Source organism: Hyposmocoma kahamanoa, unplaced genomic scaffold, assembly GCF_003589595.1.
Source record: "Hyposmocoma kahamanoa isolate Upper Pololo Valley unplaced genomic scaffold, ASM358959v1 202, whole genome shotgun sequence".
Taxonomy (NCBI): Eukaryota; Metazoa; Arthropoda; class Insecta; order Lepidoptera; family Cosmopterigidae; genus Hyposmocoma; species Hyposmocoma kahamanoa.
In genome coordinates this window covers 1,576,328-1,601,709 of record NW_020653726.1, presented here as the reverse complement: position 1 = coordinate 1,601,709, position 25,382 = coordinate 1,576,328, and the positions used below count along the sequence as shown (strand labels likewise).

The 25,382-nt window shown below is 36.3% G+C and overlaps 1 protein-coding gene across 5 annotated transcripts in view; it reads right to left on the bottom strand.

Moving 5' to 3' along the window:
• The window catches only part of LOC113226956 (CUGBP Elav-like family member 1), a 772,855-nt gene that overhangs the window by 134,960 nt on the left and 612,513 nt on the right, over positions 1 to 25,382 (bottom strand). For all 5 annotated transcript variants that reach the window (XM_026459779.1, XM_026459775.1, XM_026459778.1 and 2 more), the window contains one exon: positions 21,427 to 21,475. In XM_026459779.1, coding sequence (XP_026315564.1) covers positions 21,427 to 21,475 — 49 coding nt within the window. The remainder of the gene's footprint in view (positions 1 to 21,426; positions 21,476 to 25,382) is intronic.

Below are 25,382 nucleotides of genomic sequence, written 5' to 3'. Positions count from 1 at the left end.
GAATGTAATTTAAAAAATGGTGAAATAGATATGTGTAAGGTTGAGTAAAAATGTAGGGGAAACTAATTTTTACGATGTCCATTCAAGTATAAATATATATGTTTAATAGTATATGGTTCAATTCATAAAATAAAGTAAAAGTTGTAGTGAAATGGAACGCATATTACATAAACACTGTGACGTTTAGTGAACGCCATATTCAATCTATGGAACGACCTTACATAGCTCTCATCTCAGCACGCGTACAGTTTAAGTACAATGTTGTACTAATATTAAGAAGTTATTTGTACGTCAATAATAAACCACCAGAACACCCCAACAATAACATTTTTTTTATAATATCAAGTGATGAGACGAACAAGACGTGCGCCTGGTGGTAAGCAGTGCCACTCAGAGCTTTAAATGGCAAAGATCTTAGGGGCACTGCCACTCCGCCCGTGACCCAGAGACATAAGTTGACAAGTCCCGTGTGTCTGTAACTTCAACAGCACCTTTACTCTTCCAAACCGGAACGCAGTATGTTAGATAGGCAAGGTGACAGTACTTCCCCGGACGAACTCTTTCTTTAGGGGCTCTACTACTACTACTTATGTATATAATACAAAAGTAAACGAAATCTTCTACGTTCGTTTTTGCTGGATATTCTGCTGTCTTAGGAGTTATTTCCACCTTGGGTCACTTTTAGGTTAAGATAACTGTTACAAAATAAAATAAAAACTCATGAACGTCTTTAGAGAAACGTTAACAAAATGTTGAATTATGATAACAACGTTCACATGAACCACTGACCATATACCAGAACGTTTATATTCGAAATCAAACGATATTTGAAGACATTCTTTTTTCAAATTAATATTTTTATCTGGTATATGTGGCCAGTGTCATGAACGTTGTTATCATAATGCAAAGTTAGCATGAGTGTATATATAATTAAGAACGAATAATAACTGTGTACACGTATGTACTGCATATAATATTGATTTAAACGTCTCCATTAGAAATCTTGAGCGAAATTATATGACTACAAGATGCATACACCTACAACGGCAGTACAATATCTTTATCCGATAGATGAAAAGGAATCTATTGCAATGGCTGCCGGGTGCATCTCAACATACGTCTCAACTTACATGTATGTATGTTAAGATAACTATGTAACGTTACAGTTAGCAAGGTTAAGTAAGTAAATAATTGGTATGTAATATGTTTTACTTTACGCGGACGACTTACGACTTAGACTTATAATCATTATAGTAAAATGCTCTAATAGAAGTTGTGTAACCGTGATTATACATACTTTAAGCTTTTAAAATACTGGGTAATGTTACGAAAATAAATTAATGAAATTATTATAAGGAAATTTTCTTTGATAAGTGAAGGATCTTTCGATTCTTTCGAAAATCAAGAGTCGTTACAAGTTCTTGCTGGTCAAAAGTCAAGAGAGCCATTGATAAACTTCGTAAATTAGAAACGACGTTAGAAAAATACAAAAAATTAATAATACTGACTCATTTAAAAAAAATTCGTTCCCATGAAACTGACAAACAAATAAAACACATCTTAATAGATAAATTCTGCAAGCTTTAAATTGTTTTACGATCCTAAAGAGAATGTTGGAAGCTTCTGCTGTAATTTAAATTTTCTACAATATTTATTTGTTTGCGTAGCTCTATTGTTTTAACCCATATGCACACGTACGTCTTTTGTTTTAGCGTTCATCACTAGATTAATATTATTTATCTACAGTGGTATGAAAACTTTTTTTGAGTACCTTGTAAATAAATACTTAATAAAAGAGCGTGCAAGAAAGGGTTGATGAGAACAGCAAAAGAAAAATTTTCAAGGACACGATCCTAAATAGCGAAAGAAAACGTATAGGAGGCGACAAAAATGAATTACCCAGTAAAATGTTATTAAGAATTGAACACACGTTTGAACGGTTTTCAAAGACACCTTTGCCGTTGCTAAAAGAAGTTTTGCTCAATGATGCGTTTAATTGTTTTTGTTTTCGGTGTGCAATTGGAATATTCTCAATTCCGTTACAACGTAGAGTTTTAAGAGAGCGAATTGGTTTTAAAAAAATGCTTGAAATACTCATGTTGATTTTGAAGACATGACAGTAACGGTATATTGTTTCTCAGTCGTCGTATCGGTCAATGCCAGAGACATTTTCGATTTCAATTTGCTACAAAAAAAAATGTTGACAGACGGGAAAAAAATAACGCGTCTGCGTTTCGTAGCTATGTTTTTTTTTTATGTGGTTAGAAATACGGGTGCTAATTAGGAGGATAATCGTATTAAATTGACCGCGAATGGAGGAAATTCACTACGGGGAAATACGAAGGAATGTGCCCAATAAGGTAGTCTTACCGGTACAAACGTGTAATTAATGTAATTTTCAGAGCAACGCTGTATGAGAAACGAGTTACATCACACGAAGCCAATATGAAAACAATATTATTTTCGCACCGGCTTTCATTGTAATGAAAATTCCAAGAAAGACAGTTGAATTTCCTTATAGTGCTTTCCGAGAATAATAACTTTCTTCAGGTCACGCGTATTTTAAATAGAAACGTCAATTTTGAATTTCAAATTAGCGGACGTCACGTATTTCCATATGGCACTGTGCATTTGCTCTGTGCACAATTGCATTTTCGAATACATTTGACTCGACTTTTGTTCTGGCAAATATAAACACGAGTTTCTTCTGAATACGGAATGCTATGAAACTTTGAAAGAGTGTTTTTGGGTGTATCAGGGAGATTCTTATCAGTTAGTGTTGATATTAAACAGCTGTCTCCAGACCTGGTACGTGGTAAGGAGTTGGGTTCGAGGGCGGCAGCCAATAGGCGGCACTGATGGGCGGGTAGCTGCTGGGGTTGGACTTGCCCCCACTCTTCCCGCGACCGCTGCCCGCCTCTCCGCGCATCCTTCACTTCACACACTGCACTAGCACATCACATGACGCGTCTGCATTCAACCGCGGCCGGGACACTACTAACTCGCGTATAGCTAGCTAGGTGCGCACGCGCAACGCTGACGGACGATCAGTCATTCTTCGCGGACTTGTGTCACCTCTGCCCCCCGCACCGCGCTCCCGTGAGCTAATGAGCTCCGTCCTGCTAACGTCACTAGGGTTGTTCATCACTTGTATACTATAAACTTAACAACAATTTTACCTATGTGTATTGTACACATACCAAAACTCTTTTGAGGAAATCTCTTTGACTAAGATTACTTGGCACATATATCCGAGTAGTGGAAAAAGCGTGTCAATAACATTAATTTAAATTACGCGGCAGATTTCATCGTAAATTTATTTTACACGTGACCAACTTTTTCAATTAATTATAATGCAATTTAAATGAAACGTAACAAATTATTTTAACTAATATTACTGTCATGATGTGGGTATGTTTATAAAATTTATGAATCATAATCTACATCTCCATATTCAATGAAACATTTCGAAATAATACTGTTTATTAATTAATATAAAGTTATACTTTTATCTCTACAAGTTTTGCAAATACGCACAAACACTTCGTCTTCTCACGATTCATACGACATTTATATGTAACATGTGTCATTGTCAACCCTAATTATACAATTCTACTGTTTTCCATTTGCAGACACCGGCGCTATTGTGTCGAACACAATTTAGCAGTTGACACGTTTCCATGGCATCTAACCAGTAAGCAGTAGAGTGACATACCGCATTAGCCGTGACCATGGGTCCTGTTATGGACCCGAAACGTCGTCGGTTTGTTTGAAAAAACAAATAGTACGCGATTTGGATCCGAAATAAATTGTTTCATTTCTTATAGTAGAGTGACATTTAAAAAACGTTAGACCAGTGTGAATATCAAGGACTTTTCAAAATGCTTTGCCATTTTAAGCCATATTCATACATTTTGAAACTGCAGTTAATTGTGAGACGGTAGAGGGGCGGAAAAGGGCTTTAACACGTTTCAAGTTGTACCTATATAGTTAGTATTATAATCTGTTATATTGGTATTCAATAGTGTGTAATTTACTTGAACCTTAATAATTGTAATCGATTCTATTTGTTTCAATAAAAGAATAACACTCAAAGGCATAATGATTTATTGCGGCTTTGTGGTTTTGCCGATGAATAGCCGTGACGTGGAAAGATACGCTGAGAATGGTACAATAGTAACTGAGCACATGTACGTTTTACGTGATGTGAAATATAACTGTACACGAATAATAAATTACAGAATTACTAGTTATACGATGCGTTACGATGCCACTATCTAATTTAATTTACTAGCTCATCTAATATTTAAAAATGGTTTTCAAACTTCAGAAACTTTCGTGGGCGTAGACACAACAACCCAAGAAAGTTTTGTCGCAATCAGATGAATAACAACAAATATAATGTAGACTAATAAATACTTATATGCTGAATAGTATGACAATAATTTTTTCAAATGTAAATCGCGAAATTGTTTTTTTTTTCAAACAAACCAACTTTTAAGGGCCTTTACTGGTCCATTGGTCACGGCTGTCTGTGCATCAGCCGTGTGAGTCAACTGTAATCATAGGACCTGTAAAGGGCCCGAAACGTTGGCTTGTTTAAAAAAAAACCAATATATGCGTTTTAGATCCAATTTCATTTCCGATATGTAACAATCGCGAAAACCTACGAACTCGATAAATATGATTATCAACCATCCATCGAACTTGGTACTCACAACTATGAATAAGAACGAGGCGATATAAGACGTCGTTTTGAAATGAGTGCAGTTACTACTTACAATACATACTATAAACCTGATCTTGGCACTGCCTATGCTATAGATTTTAAAATAGTTATTCGTTGCATATTAAAAAGTGGTGGTACATGGATATTGATCTATAATATGTGTTGATCTTCAGTATATTTAGGAATGTCTATTACCTAATAATGCAACAAGCAATTTGAGGACTATTTTCTCTTCAAAATTATATACACCGGCTGGTAGACGCCAGGACCGGTAGCATAACGTATACGGAAGTCTGCTTGCATTTTCGGTACCCTGCCCGTGGAACTCAATATCATCTATTTTACCTTAGTATTTAAGCTTTCAACATATGATAGTCATTTGTGTGTTATTTGATTTGCTATAAAACTATCTATGATGGTCCAGAACATTTCGCAATACAACAGAGCAGTCCCGTATCTTCAATATGTGTTTTGATTATAGTGACCCTCCCTATCAACCTGTTGGTTCAGCGATATGGGTACTATAACCTGTGCAAGCACAGGGCCCTTCTACGTTCAGGTCCGGCCTTGGATCAGCCAGTCTACACGGTTGTCACAGACCGTTGTTCACGGAATTCATCCGGTTCTTAAGAGGCTAGTGCCTTGGGTGAGCCACCCCTGGTACCCGTACAGTACCCTCCCTTTTACAGATAGGTTGCCACCGCTAAGCCGTTGACTCTAAAGTAAAATACCAAATATCCTCTTTGATGGCGGAGCTGTAGGCACGACACCGGAGCGTCTCTACAGTTCCCAGAAACCTACGCGGCTGGGTTTAATACAATAGGGTTATACCGAAACGTAGGGTAGTAAAGATCGAACACAAAGAAAAATTTCTTCAGTCTGATAGGACAGGAAACAAGGGCCACACTCCACCAACTGGGCTACAGATTGAGTCGGCAAATCTTACGAATGTCTCTATGTACACACATCAAAAGTGTCTAGGGATCAAGTACGTTTAAGAGTATTGCTGCAATTAGGGTTAATTATATTAACTTTTTTGTATCGCTATTGATACTTTTTAGTGAGTTTTAACATTTAAATGTTTAAAATTCGATAATAAGAAGAAAATCGATTGTCAATGTGGTTTTGTATAAAAATGAGTTATAGCGTTTTGACAAAATCATTACAATATCTGCATCGGAACCGAAACAATTTACATTATTATGGAGAGACGACATCATTTAACCCGAGAAGTGATGATGCGAGCCGTCGGAATGTTGGAAGCTGGTTCCAGGCAACGTGCTGTGGCTTTCACTCTTAACACTACACAGAGCGTCATAAGTCGCCTCTGGACGCGCTATCGCATGACGGGCAGCGTGGCCGAGCGACATGGAGGACGATCTCGCATCACGACTCGCAGACAGGACCGGTATATCCAAAATACTGCTCGACGGAATCGTACCATGACCGCCATGATGTTGGTTACGAGGCTCCACAGCTCCTAAGGCTTGCTAATAAGCGATCAAACAATCCGAAATCGTTTACGTGAAGTGGGTCTGCGATCCCGAAGGCCGCTCAGAGTTCCACCTATTGCACCCTGCAATCGCAGGACCCGTTTACGATGATCTCGCGAACACAGAAACTGGGAGGAAGAAGACTGGCGCTATGTGTGCTTTTCGGATGAATCCCGCTTCGGCATGAGACCGGATACAAGACGTACTCGAGTTTGGAGAACATCTAGACGTCATGAACGTTTGAGATATTGTCAGGAAGTTCATCCATATGGTGGGGGAACAATAATGATATGGGCCGGTATTTGGATCGGCGGAAGAACCGATCTCATTTGGATCAGGGGTAAAATGCTCAAGTTTACGCAGAGAGGATTGTTTCAGATGTTATCATCCCTTTGCGAGGCCAGTTGGGTGATTCATTTCAACTAATGCATGACAACGCACGTCCACACACGGCTAGGGTCGTAACACGCATTCTTGCTCGTATCAACGCTCTGCCGTGGCCTGCTCAATCGCCAGACCTCAATCCAATTGAGCACGCATGGGATATGCTTCAAAGAAGAGCTGTGCCGAGTATGCATACCGTACATACTCTACAACAATATTTTGACTTGTTACAAAACACATGGGCGGCCATTCCTCAAAGTGATTTTGATGAACTCATCTTAAGCATGCCAAATCGCTGTAATTGTGTGATTCGTGTTAATGGTGGAAATACAGATTATTAATTTTCTTATCTTTACAATAAAAATGAGCAAAATCATCATTTTCGCCATTTTTTTGTCATTTAATTGACGCCGTTAATTTGAGTTTTTTCCCACAATTTGCAAAAACATCAATTTTAGTTTATTTTAATTAAATATAGGGGTAAGCGGTTAAATAAAACATAAGCATTAAAGTAAGAGGTCGTCCTGGAAGACTGGATTTGGTAAATATTGCTTAAATAATTTTTATTTCAAAAATATTCACTTGATCCCTAGTGTATTTATTACAGATCTTTTGTACTGAGTATTTTCAGCTTTTGTCACAGTTACATCGTGACATTTAATAAAACCAATATCAAAATGATGAATACTCAGTTTTATCTACCTAGTTTAGGTGGCAGCTTTTATTAAGATTCGAGTGTAGGTACTATCAGGAAATATTAAATAATATTTCAGGATACTAAACGCGAATATTAAATAAGACTTTATGATAATATTCTAGACTAAACAAAGTCAAAAGCAATGCAATAAGTCTTCGTTTTGATCTTAAAATTTTCGTAGTGATTTTTATTATGACCAACTTAAGTTTTATTAAATGCAATATTTTCTGTATATAAGGTACAATATATAGAGTGGGTATATCATGCTATCGATACCTCAGTAGTCGATAAACGATACTAACCTCAGTAGTCGATAAACGATACTATTCAATCACTTTATTTACCTTATCAGAGTTAACAAGGTAAATATGACAATAAAAACATATGAATCCTTATTTGTATTGATGTCATATTTCGTATAAAATATTTATTTTAGTTCCACGATACTTATCATAATGAAATGTGTGTTTCTTATGGCATTTAACAAAACATAATTTATAAAACTTTAAAATAGATGAATAAAACAATAGAATAATACCTATTTTGCCCTTTTAATTGATCGATAAACTAACGAAACAATGCACTAGTCACTTCTGTAATTTATTAGGTAGGTGTATGGAATTTAAGGTGATTCGAAATTAAAATCATTTATAATCTTGAATATGAAATATGTGTATATGAAACCGTGTTAGCCTAATGGTAAAATACCGCCTTTCAAGCAGAGAGAGGCGTGTTTTCGAATTCACGCTTGCACCTGTGAGTTTTTCGGAATTGTTACCATGAGCATTTACTATGAAATTTACCATGAGCGAAGGAAACCGTGACGAAACCTGCACACATCTGCAAAGCAATTCAATGAAATGTCTGAAGATCCCAATTCGTGTTAGGCCTGTGTGGGAACTACAGCCCAAGCCCTCCCATTGTGAGAGGAGGCCTGTGCCGATCAGTGGGACAATATATAGGTGAACTAAATTATTGCGAATTCCATGAGGGTTGTTCGAGCGTTTCGATGACGTCTCAGAATCCAGTCAAGTTAAATGATTATCACTAATTACAGGTTTCTTATGTCCATAGCAGTTGCAGTGAGCCACTCAGGTTTCAAATCGCGAAGATCACAGGGGCTTGACTTTAGTTTCGATTGTGGATACAGTGACTGTGGTTTGTCGGAAAAAAGTGAGTGACAATGGTAACGCCACAAGTGATCGAGAGGAGGGTAGTCGTCGACAGCGAGAGAGGGTAGATATGTTTGTTCTTAAAAGTCATCTGCCGCTGACCAGTCGACCCGTGATCATGGAGCGTATAACCATACCGAAATATAGGGAAAATAAAAATAAATGATATCGTGGTAAACCTCTAATTAGTGAAAAACCACGAATGCCTTAAAATCCAGCGGAGTTCTTTGTAATTATTCTATTTGTTTGTTCGCTTTAATTCAAGATGCCAGGTAAAGTCCCATACCGAAATTGGGCAAATGCTGTAGTAGCAGTACAGGAGAGATAAATATATGAAACTAAACGTACGAAATCAGTAATTAGTAGCAGCAGAGCTCCAGTGACAGGTTCGTCCGGGGAAGTACTGCCACCTTACGGATTTTTGCCGCCAAGCAATAATGTGAGCATCTCGGTTTTGAAGGGTAAGGGTGCTGGTGAAATTATAGGCACATGGAACTTGAAACTTATGTCTCAGGGTGACGGACGTAGTGGTAGTGCCCCTAAGATCTTTACGATTTAAAGCTCTGAGTGGCATTGCAACTGTTATGGATAGGTGTGTCGCTTACCACCAGGTGCACGACTTTTCATTCCCGTCACTTGGTAATATAAAAAAAATTAGTTAGGTGCCATGTGGCCGTTCCCAAAAGAACGCAATCTACTTGATTGTCTACTATAATCAAATTTGGATGGGAATTAGTTATTATTCGATGTGTTCACTGCCATCTAGCGTGTTTAGGCGACTACAAAATGCTTATGTTGCTTATGCCAGTGTTTTGTATAAAATACGTTTGTTATATTATTATTTCCAAACATACAGAGTTTTGTGTAATATCTCCTGAAATAATTTTTGGATGTTTCCAAGGGAGTGACAAATTTATTAATTGAGATGGAGAGTGTCATATTACAAGAAAAATTACTAGATCAAGAAAAACCAGACATTATTAGATTACAAGAATTCTGAGAAAATCTCACTGCTATGTGCAAACTAATACGCTACTATAATTAAGTTTTAACACAACAGTAACTCTATATCAACGCCTTTAATACCAACAACTCTACATGTCTGGATTTCCAACAATTTATCCACTAAATTAAGTCCATGTATGCTACACTCCTGCACTCGAGTATCGTTCTCATGAATATTATCAAACTTTGAAGTTTCGTTCAGTGAGAATCATGCAGGTGTGGCATCAGTGTGGTGCACTGTACACTGTGAGATGTCACAAAGTATTGGTTGGCACGATTGATGGGCGACGAATTGAGAACTAATCCGTTTCATTGCGCTATTAATAGATCGAACAATTTTGTTGGCGAAAATTGTAGGCAAGACTATTGACTGAGCACTGAAATAAATTATCAATACGTGAATTGACGATAATAGCTTCTATGACATGAATATACTATATACCTTATCTTGCCGATGTTGCTTCTAAACTACCTGTACTACCACAATTATCATCCCGTTGTCACCGTTACTACCGTAGCTTGAATTCAATTTTTTTCCGTACTAATACGGTTCCTTTTGCTTGGGTCGGCAGAGACACTAGATTTATTTCAGAATTTATTTTTTACAAACGAAATTGAAGCCATTTGAAAAATGTATATCGTATAATATACATGTTCTATTTAGTTCAGTTGATATTAAAAAATAATCACTGGTATATGTAAAGTACCTATCGAATACAGCGGTTTCGGGTGATTTTATCTATTGTGAAAATTTTTCGTCAGAAATCGTGTTTTTACACGATATAGTAATCAGTGTATATGGTCAATTTTACTGTATCTTTTTCCAAAGTGATTGATACAACACTTTCACTATTATGTGGAATCAACTAAAGCCATTTGAGTTAATATAGACTCGTAAGGGTCTATACCCTTATTAACGACTGATTCACATTCGATGAACATTAGACTACTGCTATCAGCAGTCAAATGTTTGCGAACTTTGGGTCTTCAAATTACATTTACATCCGCAAATAACAATTTTTCTGAAGAGAGGCTTGAAGATTCTACGAACAAAGTCAGTCGATAACTTTGTTATGCTTAAACAGAGGAGAGTTTATATTTTACATACATATAATTTGTTTAATGTACTTCGTAATCCTTTTATCACTTTCAAGTGATAAAAGCACTTTTGACGTGTATGTATACCAAGGTAGCAATAGAGCTCCTTGTGAAAGAGTTCATCCAGGGAATTACTGCCACCTTATCTATTTCTGCCGCCAAGCAGTAATGTGAGCATTACTGCGTTCCGGTTTTGAAAAGTAAGCGTCCAGTTTATATGAGGACAAAGATTTCGCGCCGCGCGGCGACGGCCCAGTTACCACGCCTTCGTGTATATTAAAGGCGAATCTGAATTCTATTTACTAGGCAACAATATTTGAATTCCTCTGAATAATACAACCGCCGGTCGCCGCGCGGGCCGCCTAGTAGACCAAATTACCGAATAGACCGCGTGCTCGGGCAACGCTCATTTAAGCTAAAACGTAAAAGCTAAATACAGCTTATTTTGTCATGACAGTGAGACGCACGCGGTCGCTACGCGGCGGCAACGCGGGCTCTGCGCGGAGACCACGCGGGATGAGCGCGTTGAAATTCGTGTCGAATAAAGGTGCTGGTAAATTTATAGGCATATGGGACTTGTCACCTTATGTATCAGGCTGAGTGCGCAGTGGCAATGCCCCTCAGATCTTTGCGGTTTAAAGCTCTGAGTTCGTCCTTTGGTATTATAAAAAATAAAAAAAGATACGTATTATATTTTGCCTTTTTTACGTTTACATTATTGCAATATTATGTGTTTAAAAATAAGTTTCTAAAAGTACTGAATTGTAAACGAAATAAGAGTTTGAAAATAGTTTGCATCGTAGAAGCAAAAGTAGGTCAAGAGTTTAATTTATTGAGTAATGCACCGAGAACTTTGTATTTTAGCTTCAAATCTTAAGAATTTTGCCGCATACTCAACATACTTTATGGACACGGTATCGCATTAAGTCAGTCAGAAAAAGCTTCCCGTCACTCAAGGTTCAATACTGGGTCCATTTTTGTTTTTAGTTTATATTAATGACTTATGGAGGGGATAGAACTCGAGATAGTAATGTCTGCTGATAATACTTACTTATTATTTAAAGTTAAAAGGTAGGAAAGTTTCTATGACGATCTGAACAATGCTATAGTTAAGCTAGTAAGTAGACTGCTTTGCAGTTACAACCTGTTCCTTAATGAGAAAAAAGAAACAAATTATGTCAAATTTACTTTACCAAACGTTAAGCAGAGGTCACAAATATTATAGGTAGAAATGAAAAAATCTCAGGGGAATCTGCCTTACGAATGAGCAGTAAAGTTTAATCAATATGACGATTTAAAGTCTAATTTGGTTATATATGAAATAAAGATTATTTTAATAATAATATTAGTCAGTAGATTAGTCTAATAATAATAATAAACTTTTGGATCCATATAATAAGAGTGAAAAAGATGTTGCGCATTACGGGTCGGCGGTTCTTCGCTCTTATCGCATAGATAGGGACGGTCTTTTTGAACGGCTCAAGCCATTAAGTGTGGTGACTTCTTTACGGAAGTCTATTTGATTTTGAACATTTCCATGTGAATTTTGTAATTCGTTCAAGAGTAGTTAGTTCATTTCAATAACACGCTTGCTTAATAAATTTCATAATATATTATTATAAGTAAATAATAATTAACCATGTAGTGAAGCGGTTTTAATATTCAGAAACAATTAAATATTTGTTTATATGCGGTGTTGCCTTTACGTCTGTGTCACAATTTTAATTTTATTTATTTATTTTTTTATTTATTTATTTTTTTACTCTCACATAAGGAAGATTGTACATTATAATTATATGTTAAACAAGGCTTAATAATGACTAAAGTTAGCTACCTTAAGCGAGAGTCTGGAGTTCGTACTAGGTAACTAGACCTGTGTTACAAATCTCCAGGCTCCCACCCCGTTACAATTTATTTATTTAGTTTTCAAAAAGGTAAGTATATAATCTAAAAGGAAAGATATGAAGATGTTTCGTGAGTGAATTGTATATTGATGTTGACTCTGTGCTCACAAGTGTATTTTTTTATGACACTAAGTGACGGGACGAACAGGTCGTGCGCCTGGTGTTACGCGACACGGCTGTACATTGCAGTTGCAGTGTCTTAGAGCTTTAAATCGCAAAGATCTGAGGGACATTGCCACTGCGCCTGTCACCTTTAGATATAAGATGACAAGTCCCATGTGCCTGTAATTATTTTAGAAAGTAAATCCTATGCCATATCCTGTTACTTTTTATAAACAACTGTCAATCATCTAATGAGTCTACTCTCTTCATAAGACGCTCTACTATTACTAATATCCAGAGATATTCCGTTGTTGAGGAAGGTCTCAATTTATTTAGTCATAGTCCATCAGTCTGATAATAAATTGCACAAATAAAATTACAACTTGGCTGTAACCCATTCGTGCACAACATGCCACATCTTCGTATCTCTCTGTAGCCGCTTGTGTGTCACATTGATTCGAACAAACATGCTGCAATACGATATTATCGATACAAGGCTAGTGGTGACGTAGACGCGGGTTATATGTCGATAATTTCATGGAATTAGTACAGAATATACAAGGATATTTGTATACTAAAAATATCGGAGGACTAGGTACTCGTATTACTAACACCATAAACAACAACTTTTCTCTATAACTTTTAATAACTGCCTCAGTGGCCGAATGGTTACCATGCCACTGCCATGACTGCTACATATTTTTAAGGAATTTATTTCTCTCGGAGTTTGGGTGTAATTTGTGGTTGTCTACGTGGCACCTGCGATACAGGGTTTCCTTAGTGCAGGGCTGTTAGTGTGTGCGTTGTTATCATATTACGTGTTATTATTATTCATCAGATTTTACTTTCGCATAAAAATAAAAATATTTAAATAGATCAATCACTCTAAATGGTGATAACTCTGTGTGGTAGCAAAAATATTTTTATGAATGACAGCACGCGGGATGTTAAAATATTGATCGACAAAGTGTCAGATAGTATAACAAAAACTTAATAGTTTATTTTTGGTAAATTTACTATGTTTTGTGAAAAATCATGCAACAAAAGTTGTTATGATGTTAGTAATATAGTCCTACATAAATTACTCAGTATATAGTTTTTACGGTAACTACTTACAACAGAAAAGTAGGTAAAATTTTTGTTCTCAAAGTCTGGGTTCTGCAGGCTAAAAAACGTAAGTGAAACTGAAATTGCAGTGGCGTCTTTTTCAACCTTATTATTCCCTTTACATCTTCCAAAATTATAAACAACACAAAATAAGATAAAAGAAATAAATCACTTTTTTACTCGAGTATTTAAACTTGCTGAAGCTAGAATTTGAAAGACAATTCTTTAAAAAAGATACAAAAGAGTAACCAAAAGCCCATTTACACAACCATTTGTGACGATGTGAGCTCCTTATATCGCCTTTTCTCCGGTTCCTGGCCATCGTTCGTTCTTAAATTTACGCCATTTTTTTTAAGTTTCGCCATTCTGATTTTGTTTCGTTCCACCGTGACTCCCTGCTCAATCGCCGTAGCTACGGTACTATTTTATCACAGTAAAATTAAAAATAACAGTACTATATGTACCCTAGTTTTTAATCGTGTACTGTGATACCTTTTACCAGTCAATCAAAATTATGTACCCATTTTAATACCACTTAAATCTAGTAATTCTGAAAACTCGGCCCTTTTGGGCCTTTTACTTCAACTCAATGAATCTTGTGTGAACCGAAGTATCCTGTTTTATTGCCGTGATTCTGATCACGGTGCATAATGGTTTACAACCTTTTCACATCTATAGCTTTGAGTATTTATACTCCAATATTCGATAGTGATAATAGTGCCAATAATAATATAACGTCTTCTAGACAACCGTCTATCACGTATTCGAAATAACGTCTTCTAGCAAACCGTGCTAGAAGACGTTGGTGCGAATCCAGCCGGATCAAATTTTTTTCCAAGTGTTCGATCTTTGTATTAATAATTATAACAAACTAGTGGAGTCATTACATGAAAAATAAGTGAAAATCATGGTGGTAAAACTTCCTGACGTTCAATAAATTTAATTGTAAAAAAAGTTTTATATCACTGAAATACGGGTTTGTGATTTTTTACATACCATTTAGTGGTAGAACTAAAATAAAAATTTCATCAATTTATTATCGACAGTTTGTTTATCGACATTCCGACTCTAATATGCTACGATTGAATTGATTTGTCATGCCGCTTTATTATTTGGTCCTTGAATCTTATCGATGTTTGAACTACAGCCGTTGTGCTATAGTTCGATTTCTATACGAACAGGTCTGGCAGTTCATACTAGCTCATGATTCGTTCCCTATAAAACTAAATAAAAGATATAAAAGTAATGTTGTATAAAATAACATTAATATCACATGTTTTTATTACGGCTTATTATTCAAAATCGAGAAAACTATTTAATTCGTATATATATTTTTTAAAGTCTGTTTTATTATTGGCAAATAATAGTTTTTGTAAACGGCGTAAAAAAATAGAAATAAATCGTCTTTCATATCGCTAGATGCTGCGCACTCTTAACTGCTGCTTTAACGGATCGTAGTTCACATATTAATACCTTTTCAATTTAGGTATCACGGACAACGCTTTATGCAGAGCGTGCATGGAGGGGGAGGAAATGGCCGCGCACACCTGGGCGAAGTATCACGGAGTGCCGAGGTTGCTCTCCAAAGTCTTCAGCAAACCTAGGAAGCTGCTGATATTCTCGGAAGAGCTTGGGTGGCACTAGTAGGATGCTGCACCCACCACACGCAAAATAGGTGCATGGACGTCGAGTTGACGACCCAAGTCTGTTACAGGACAATGGTATGCCGTAATATATAAATTGAATATCATGGCAATATATAGATATTCAATTATTTTTTGTGAAATTACTCCACTAGCCTGCTGGTTCGTTCCGTGGCTTAATTGGCAGAGTATGTGACACGGATTGCCTGAGGGTGCTTTTCGTATTCAGCCGGATTGAATGAATTTTTCTTAGTGTTTTGATCTTTGTTACGAGTATAATAATTATGTTACATTAGTTACGTCTTTGCGATGAAAAATAAGTTTTTATTATTCGTAATATATCTGTAATAAATTTATCTGATAGATATCATCTGAAATGGGTCGCCCTACAAATATTACCCGTGTTGGGTAAATATACCCATAGTTTTGGGTAATGTTTGAGTTCTATAAATAAAGTTTGGTAAGGATATTATTAAAACAAGTAAATTGGTACTTCCTATTTGAGTAAACATTTGCGTACCGCGACATTGCGACATTTTAGAGTGAAAATGTTTTGGCTTTGAATTGCCACTATTAGACACATTTTTGAAATATTTAGTTTCGGTTACCTACTTATATAAGTCCAGTAGCTCCCCATGTTTATTTACTTAGAACGATAAGAGACATGTAACATTGTAAACCTGACATTCAATTATTGTAATTAAAAAGAAATTATTACAGAAAAGTACGTTATGGCGGGAATCTCTATTATTGCACATTCGACACATTCCGTGTAAAGATCCTTTTTTGAAAGATTGAATTTAGGATGTTTGAAGTTTTTTTTAGTTCAATGCCAATTTTAAGTAACAAACGTTTGCATAGACAATGGCTGAATGTGAAGACACTAGTAAAATCGAAAGTTTAAACTTTCATGTCTTATACAGTGATATTATAAATCATCGAGTATATAACCAGAAATAGAGACGAAATAAGGGCCATATATTCCTGGTAACACATTAGTTCTTATAAATATCAACTCTCGTTTGTACTGAAATATATACAGGTCATCTACTGACCTTTGTGTACGTCTCCGTATATTCCAAAAAATATTCTGTATTTATTATTTATTATATCTTTATTGATAATATCTCTAACAATGCCGTTCTGTTCTATTCGGTGGTGTGGGAAAAACAGCAGAACATCTAATTACAAAACAAACGGAATCACATTTCATCGGTTCTTAGATATTAAATATGTAATTTTGCAATTTTTGTCCATTATAGCAAAGCTCAAGTTAACTGGTCGATTTGAAGTGAAACAGTTGACGACACCCGTCAATTGTTTCGAACTCGGGCTCGAAGCGCATCGCATCGGAGCGCAGTTATCACAGTAATGATATGGCAGAATAGTTTTCAAACAAATTAAATGACATTTCGTCTCTATTTCTGGTTATATACTCGATGTTAAAAATATACATTTGAAACTGTTAGCGAGCTGCTGTAAAAAATATGCTGCTATAAAATGGCACAAAAAAATTGTTTGAAATATTTCTTTTTTTAAACAAACCAACGTTTCGGGCATTACAGGTCCCAGAGTCGTCGACCAGTTATGTCGAATACGTATGGTTTGCACCTTTAGTAACTTATTTTTAATTTGTCAAAGAAAATATTACCATTTATGCTATATATGATGTGCAAAATATATTAACAATATGCATTTTATAATAAATCAAATTTACAATTGAAAAGGATATTAGAAAAAATTGTATATAACAAAAAAATATTTTATTTTTATTTTTGGCTTTTGCGAGCTAGACACATTAAGTACGACATTTTATGTTTTCTTTCGTGTTAGAAACTCTTTCTTTAATAAATGTACTTGGGAAGCGTGTCTGATAAATAAATTATACAGTTATATTTCGGGGTTCTCTTATACATTTTAAAACTATTAAAAAAGCTTTTGAAGTGTACATTTGTAAGTTCAAACTTGGTAGTGCCAACTGTGTACCTGATTTAATATAATTGTTTGCTAATACATATACAATTTTGTTTAATTTTAAAGGATAATGGGCGGTTCTCATATGACAAAAATGGATGCTAGCAGTCCTAAATGAAACTATGAAATTTGGCGCCTGTCCTCTCTTATCGAAATTTTCTGGGCAACTTATTTTCGGTTTAGCTTCTGCCAAATTAGCTATTAGTAAAATTTATACATTCGCAGTTAAAGTACGAAAATCCTATCATTATAGCCACTTTGAAATTCGCAATCCATTATTACATTCTAATTACACCTTTCTAAATACTCGCTTCTAAGTAAATTTTGCGTTCGCATTGGACAATAATAGTATTTTTAAAACTAATCCCGGCGTAATAGTCTTGCAGCGCAAACGACACGGAATATTAACCCCACGTATGGAGCGGATGCAACTAACGAACGTGCGGTTTTGGTTTGTCCGATTACGCAGTGGAAATTTTAATCCGGCAAACGAGTCTCGTGGAACAGCATTGCCTTAGGTGAATAGTGACGAGTTGTGAGATATTGTTGAAGCCGGTCAATCGGAAACTACAGAGGAATACCAATGGAATGTGGAATAAATAATCTCAGTACAGAGTACTAAAAAAACCGACTTGAAAAGTTATTCATCCCGTAGTTTGTCACATTTAAAGGTGGAATATTTACTTGAAATTTAAATTGAACTACTACGTACCATCTTTCTAAAAAAAAATCGCTTCACAACTGCGTGAGTTATCGTGTAGCATACATAAAAAAATATACAGTCGAATTAAGATCTTTTTACTTTTTTTGAAGTCGGTTAAAAAATAGAAAAATGAGTACCACACAAATTGTTCACACCGCAAAGGGCAACGCGCGCTGAAACTTACGCATAATGAATAGAGATCGACACACAGATGAAGGAGTCATAGACACTACAGTGACATGTGGTATACAACATTCTTCATGGTTATCATATCAGGGGTTAAAGTATAAAATTGCCGTTTCGTACTGAGATATTAATACATTTTTTCGTAGAATAAAATATATTAATTTAGTCAAAGTATTTACCTTCGTGTTTATTACATTTCTGCCACCTAATCAAAAGATCATTTAAACCTTTGTGATAGAACTCTGGGGACCCGGACTCCACAAACTGTGTGAAGGTATTTTGTACTTCATGGGAAGAATTTTTTTTCAAATCGCGAAAAAAATGGTAGTCGGTTGGGGCGGCCAATATGAAGGATGACGGATGGGTTCTAATTGTTGTCATTGAGCAATAATAGTGAAGATCGATTAACAAGTCGGGGCGGTTTTGCAGCAAGTTTCGCCATCATAATTCGGAATTGCGCACAGTGTAATCTGCTGTTATTGCTTGATCGGTTCTGAGGAAGCTGTAGTAAATTACACCATGAAGTGACCACCAAACCGTTCCCATCACCTTTCTAAGGGTAAGGTTCGCTTTAGGGCATTGTTGTGATATTTGACCTGGGGTCAGCCATTGCGTTGTTCGCTTACTAATATCATAAAGAATACACTTTTCGTCACACGACACAATTCGGCCCAAAGTCCCTTTATTTCTATACCGGTTTAACAAGGCAAGGCAAGCTTCAACGCGAATCGCTCTCTGCAAATCAGTAAAATCATGCGGCACACATTTTTTAAGGTTTTTAATTTTACCGATTTACTGTAAATAGGTCAATATTGTAGGTATGTTAACATCAAACCATGCCTCTAATTCCTTGGTAGTTTGATACGGATCGGTTTCCAACATCACCTACACTTCATCGTTTTTTTTTTATAACGCACACACTCAACATAGCCCCGCACTAGGGAAACCCTGTGTCGCGGGTGCCATGGACACACACATAGACAACCACAAATTACACCCAAACTCACGAGAGAAATAAATGTAGGTCATAGAAATATTTCTCCCTGCCCGGGAATCGAACCTGGGACCTCTGCGTGGCAGTCCGGCATGGTAACCGTTCGGCCACGGAGCCGTTATTTACCTTATTGGCTGGTCTTCCTCTTCAAATCGAAGTTTCCATTACGAAAGCGATTAAACCAAAAATACACGGTGCGTTCGTTAGCTGTATCCTCTCCAAACACAGTATTGACATTACGAGCAGTTTCTGCTGTGTTAGTCTCACGTATTCGAAAAGTACTCTGATTCTCGCTGTATCCATCTTCACGTTAAAAGCTCAATGTAAAAACAATTGATAGTTAAACAATTAAATTTCACGTTTTTTTTTTTAAATTGAGTATGTTATAGAATTCGTGTAAAAAAAGTTTCACTCTGAAATCTGACACCAGGTTTAATTTTGATTCAAAGTGGCCAGTGCAATAAATCGGCAATTTAATCCCGTATTATTTTATTCTTCGAACTTTTTACCTGACATTTATTCGTCATATCGTTTCTATCCACTGACATCATTGACTTACAAATAAATGGACGACGGGTCTAATACAGAAACCACGAAAAAAATGTCCCAAGTCAACCTATTCGAAATTTAAATTGTTATGTCATCGCAGTATCGCGCTGTCCGTAGAACAAATGAAGACTAAAGCGGAGTGTCGCGCTCTGTATACGATTTTAGCGCCTTACAAGTGCGGACACTTTTTAGCGCGGACCCGACGTCCATATAATTGTAAGTCAATGACTGACATAGAATTAATTTTTTTTTATACTACTGACGGGACGAGCAAGTCGTGTGCTTGGTGGTAAGCGACACGCCTGTCCCTAACAGTTGCAGTGCCACTCGGAGCTTTAAATCACAAAGATCTGAGGGACACTGCACTGCGTCCGAAACCCTGAGACATAAGTTGACAAGTCCCATGTGGCTGTGATTTCACCAGCACCCTTATCCTTAAAAACCGGAATATTCACATTACTGTTTGGCGGCAGAAATAGGTCAGGTGGTACTTCCCTGGACGAACCCTTTCACAAGGAGTTGTACGTCAATATGGTATAAGTAGATATTAATTTTTATTTTATTTTTGTAATATTATATTAATTATTATTATGACGTTCAAAGTATACGTTGTAAACGTACCTAAGGATATGGAACTAGAAATATATCATTTATTTTCCTATTATTTTATTAAATTATTGTTATGACATTCATACTATCCGTTGTATTGTTATTTGCACATAAAAAAATATGGTTGCATAGAAAATAATAATAGAACAATAGAATAGAAAATAATAAAACGGGGACGACTTAAGAAAACGACACCTCAACCAGCGACAATACTGTTTAAGAAACGCGGTCGAGGTCGGCCGAAGAAAACCGTTCACATCCTTTTCTGTCTCTTCGTCGGGACGCCTATCAGAGACAAGGGGGGGGGCGGTCTGTAACAACCACAACTTTAACACGCCTATAGTTCCGTCGCGTCACCGCTAGATGGCATTATGTACTATGAAACGCGCTATCGTTTTGTTAACTCCAATAGTATAAGTCATCTCATATGCTTTGAATTGTTAATGTTTACTACTGCTATGGCATTTGTATGGCACTAAAAGGCACTCAAGGTATTGAGACATTTCGGTCCTTACTTGCTATCTTACTTAAGCTTCGGCACTAAACTTGCACTTTCACGCACGTGAGACGCACTGTTGGGTCTCTAGCCGCATAACTTTTTGTTTTGTCTTTTATTTAATATACGCCTTGCGCACTTTCCGTCTGCGTCTCAATTTTCTACGCACCCCCTCCGCTAACCCACGCCACAATAATTTATAATATTTTCCTATTATTATATTTATTACTGTTATGATCTTTATACTCTACGTTGTGTTTATATTTGTTCATAAAAAATATGGTATCATAGAAGATATTCAAACGAATTGCAGCCTTTTTCGAAGCGAAGGGTTCGAAAATTTTGATGGTTTGTTTGCATGTACTAAAGTTGTAAATATGAATTGATTTCTCACAATATGACTATTTATCAGGTTTACGGGTATTGTCTCGTTGTTTACTAGGTTCTAGGTATGTTTCTATTAAACACGTAAATGTCAATTCTAGAGAAAAAACTTTCCGTTCTTAAAAAAAACCATAAAGTACGTGTGCACTGTATTCGAATTTACAAATAAGTGAAGAATAGCTGTAATTGAATCTTACCATTTCTATTTTCACTGTCAGCCGGCTTCATTTGAATCGGATGGTGCATCTGTAACCAAAAGAAAATGACATGTTAAACCATTGTAAGACTGTTTTATATATTATCAAGTGACGGGACGAACAAGTCGTGCGCCTGGTGTTAAGTCACACGCCTGTTCATAACAGTTGCAGTACCACTCAGAGGTTAAACCACAAAGATCTCAGGGTCACTGTCACGGCGTCCGTCACCCTGAGAAAAGTTGAAAAGGCCCATGTGCCTGTACTTTCACCAGCACCTTACTATTAAAAACTGGAACGCAGTAATGCTTACATCACTGCTTGGCGGCAGAAATAGGTAAGGTGGCAGTACTTGGACGAACTCTTTCAAAAGGAGCTCTACTGCTACTAGGAAGGAGAATCCAAACATTGCATAATAATTAAATCCGGAGCAAACATTTGAAATTAAAATTAATAAGCATTACTAATTTTTTTATTTATTCATTAAAAGCAGTAACTAACCAATCAGATGATATCAACTTGGCTTTCTGATTGGTTGGCTTGTTGACATTCACAAATTGTTTCTGCGATGAGTGATGTACGAAATGAAAAATACAAAAACGCTGCTTTCATTACTTTCATCACCTCACGTGAACATAACGGAAATTAAATTGAAATTCGTTTTTATTATGTCAATTAACACAAGAGATATTTAAAGTCAATGACGGGGGGAATAACAGTCTTTTTAGTAGGCAATCGTTAAGTACACGGACTTATACGGCTGTGACGTCACAAATGATTACCGTTTCTTTCTAACACTCGTCTCTGAATGAAACTATTTAATTAAGTTCATTGAATGTCAGGATGTTACACCATCACGATATTGAATTATTCTTTGTGAAATTACACCACAAGTTTGTTATAATTATTAACACAAAGATCGAAAAATGGCGGGCTTTTGAAGTTACATGTACAGCTTGTCAAAGATTATTTTTATTTTAAGTATATTATGAAGAAAAAACGAAGAAAGAACTATTTCTTTCTTTCATCACTATTGATGAAGAAAGTTAAAACTATATTCCTTATTTTAAACCTAAATAATAAATTACAAAAGACTTTATCCTAAAAATTCCAATAATTACGAATTCAAAGCGATAGAAGATAATGTGATTTAAGTGAAAGTGAAAACATAAATATTGACTCGCGCCGCTTAAGAATATTTAAAAACTTGTATCCCAGTCAAAACTCTTAATAAACACTTAGAAAAAAGTTATTTTTTTTATTACACATGCTCATAATGTGACTGAGAAATAATCCTAAACGCCTTTCTAAAAATATCTAAGCGATGATTAAAGGGTTACATCTTATAAGCGAGTGACTGACAGACAGATGTTTTAGTTTCCGCTTCCTCAGAACTGAATAAAATATTTATCACGCTCTCTCTTAGCCTTCATAAATGTATTTCTCTGACCTTGTAAATATAAGGTTGTGGGTTATCGTCATATCGAATTTTACGAATTCTATCATAATGCGCAACAATATAATATATTTACGTATTTTTTTCATAAATAACTATATTTTTGTGTATATATTGATCAAATTCCACTCATTCGTAAGCCAGATTCCCCTGAGAAGAAAAAGTAAAAAATGTAATGGGTTGTTCATTGTAAATAAACATTCGTATACATTTATCATATACAATAGTTAATTATATCAAACTTGATATATAGAGACAACTTTCAAGAGCTAACAGGTCACTACAACGGATTTTTGTCATCCAAGTACGAAGAAACTGGTGAATGGCAAATTTTGAACATGAATCGAAAGGTTATTATGGAAGCGTATACAATGCCTCTTAAATGAATTTGTCACTTTGTCAATTAAAACTATATAGTACGAAAAATAATGAGCATAATATCTAATTTCATTGCAATCCCTCGAGAATAGCAGTTTTGTTATATCAAAAGTTTAAGAAGCTGACAAATTGGGAATGTGCGTATAATAATAATATTAGATAAGACGTATACGGAGTAGATATTATCTTGTCACATCAAGCCGCTTGTTAGACTCTATTTTTATCTTTTGTTTCTCTCTGAATTTTGATCATGTGTGCAATTTTTTTTTATGATAGGAAGTGAGGGGACGAAAGTCGTGCGCCTGGTGTGCTGGTAAGCGACACGCCTGTCCATAATAGTTGCAATGCCATTCAGACTGCTACTGCGCACGTCACCCTTAGATATAAGTTGACAAGTCCCATGTGCCTGTAATTTCACCAGCACCCTTGCCCTTCAAAACCCGAGCGCAGTAATGCTCACATTACAACTTGGCGGCAGAAATAGGTACGGCATTACTTCCCTGGACAAACTTTTCACAAGGATCTCTACTATTATTAACACCATACAGTTACATCATATATAATGCGTAGGCGTTTCACTGCAGGTAACCCGTATTATTGACTTATCTTGCGTCGTGTTGGACGCAAACAATCGTGGACTATTTAAATTATTCGTAAACAGACAGCCACTTGCCGCCGAATACTGTAAACATCAGCTCCCAGTCTTGGATAGGATATGTTTTTGAATAATTTGACAAGTATTTGTGAATACGTTAAAGTTGATGAGCTGTTATTGCACAGGTACATTGTAGCAAGCTGTCAGAGCCATTAAAAAGATAGCCAACGTCCTTATTATGTAATTCAAGTTACTGAAGATAGATTTTCAGAAGTTTAATTAATGAATTAAAACAATGTAAAGGAAGTTATAAGAAAAACAAAGACGTTTACTTAAAGGACTAGATCACTAACTCAATGCTGAAGGCAGTATTTTCTTTGACCCTAGCTTGCCCTTTTGGACGAACGAACAGAAAAACAAAACAGTAAGTCAAATAAAGAACATTGTTGGATGACGAGGAACAGTTCAGATCCAGTGCCGATGTCAGTGTTTGTATTGGGTACCAAGTTCAGATATCAAGTTCAGACTTCTAGTTTTTCAAAATATCCAAGGTGACGCTTGGGACTAATAATAATAATCTTTTAGGCCTTGGAAGAGGCGAGAGTCTAAAACAGATATAATAATAATAATTTATTTCGGAACTGGTACATAAATTAAGTTTAAGCTAGATTTTGTCTACCATGAGATCGCTATCATTACAGTTATCGCTAGCGACCGCGTAAAATATTTATGTAGGTACAAAATGTTGTTCCTTCTTGTGACCGCTAAGGGCGCTGTATAACTTGTCATACAAAATGGTGAAGTAATTTTCGCGATCGCTAGAGACAATTATCACAGAAATATCGTGGTAGAGGCACGGAGCAGTCGACCGACCGCCATTTTTATTACTAAATTGGTTTTTCATCTTATTTATGAGCTAGGCTTTTGTCGGTGGAGTAATCGTCAACCATCTCTGTTCTACGCCCTTTGACTTCCTAATACGATACGACATTAAGTTTTTCCCAATTGATAATTATTGATAACAAATAATTTCATCTTCCTATGCCACTCTTTTCTTCGAACTTCCCTTCTATGATGCTTCTAAGAAAATTGTAGTGGCGCATTAGATATTATGGCCAATAATAGATCCTTAAAATGTAATAATAATAATTTTTTTTTCTCCACAAACATAACAGTTAGATAAGAATGTAGATAACATACACAGTCAAATTTATTACAGTATGTTTGCAAGAGACTGGTTTCTAAGCCTAAGTAAGTACAAAGTTGTAATATAGGTAAGTAGGTCCGTCACTCGCATAACAATTCGTATATAAAACAATGTATTGTGTGTGTGTGTGTGTGTGTGTGTGTGTGTGTGTGTGTGTGTGTGTGTGCGCGCGCGCGGCGCGCGCGCGGCGCGCGCGCGCGCGTGCGTGCGTGCGTGCGTGCGTGCGTGCGTGCGTGCGTGCGTGCGTTCGTGCGTGCGTGCGTGCGTGCGTGCGTGCGTGCGTGCGTGCGTGCGTGCGTGCGTGCGTGCGTGCGTGCGTGCGT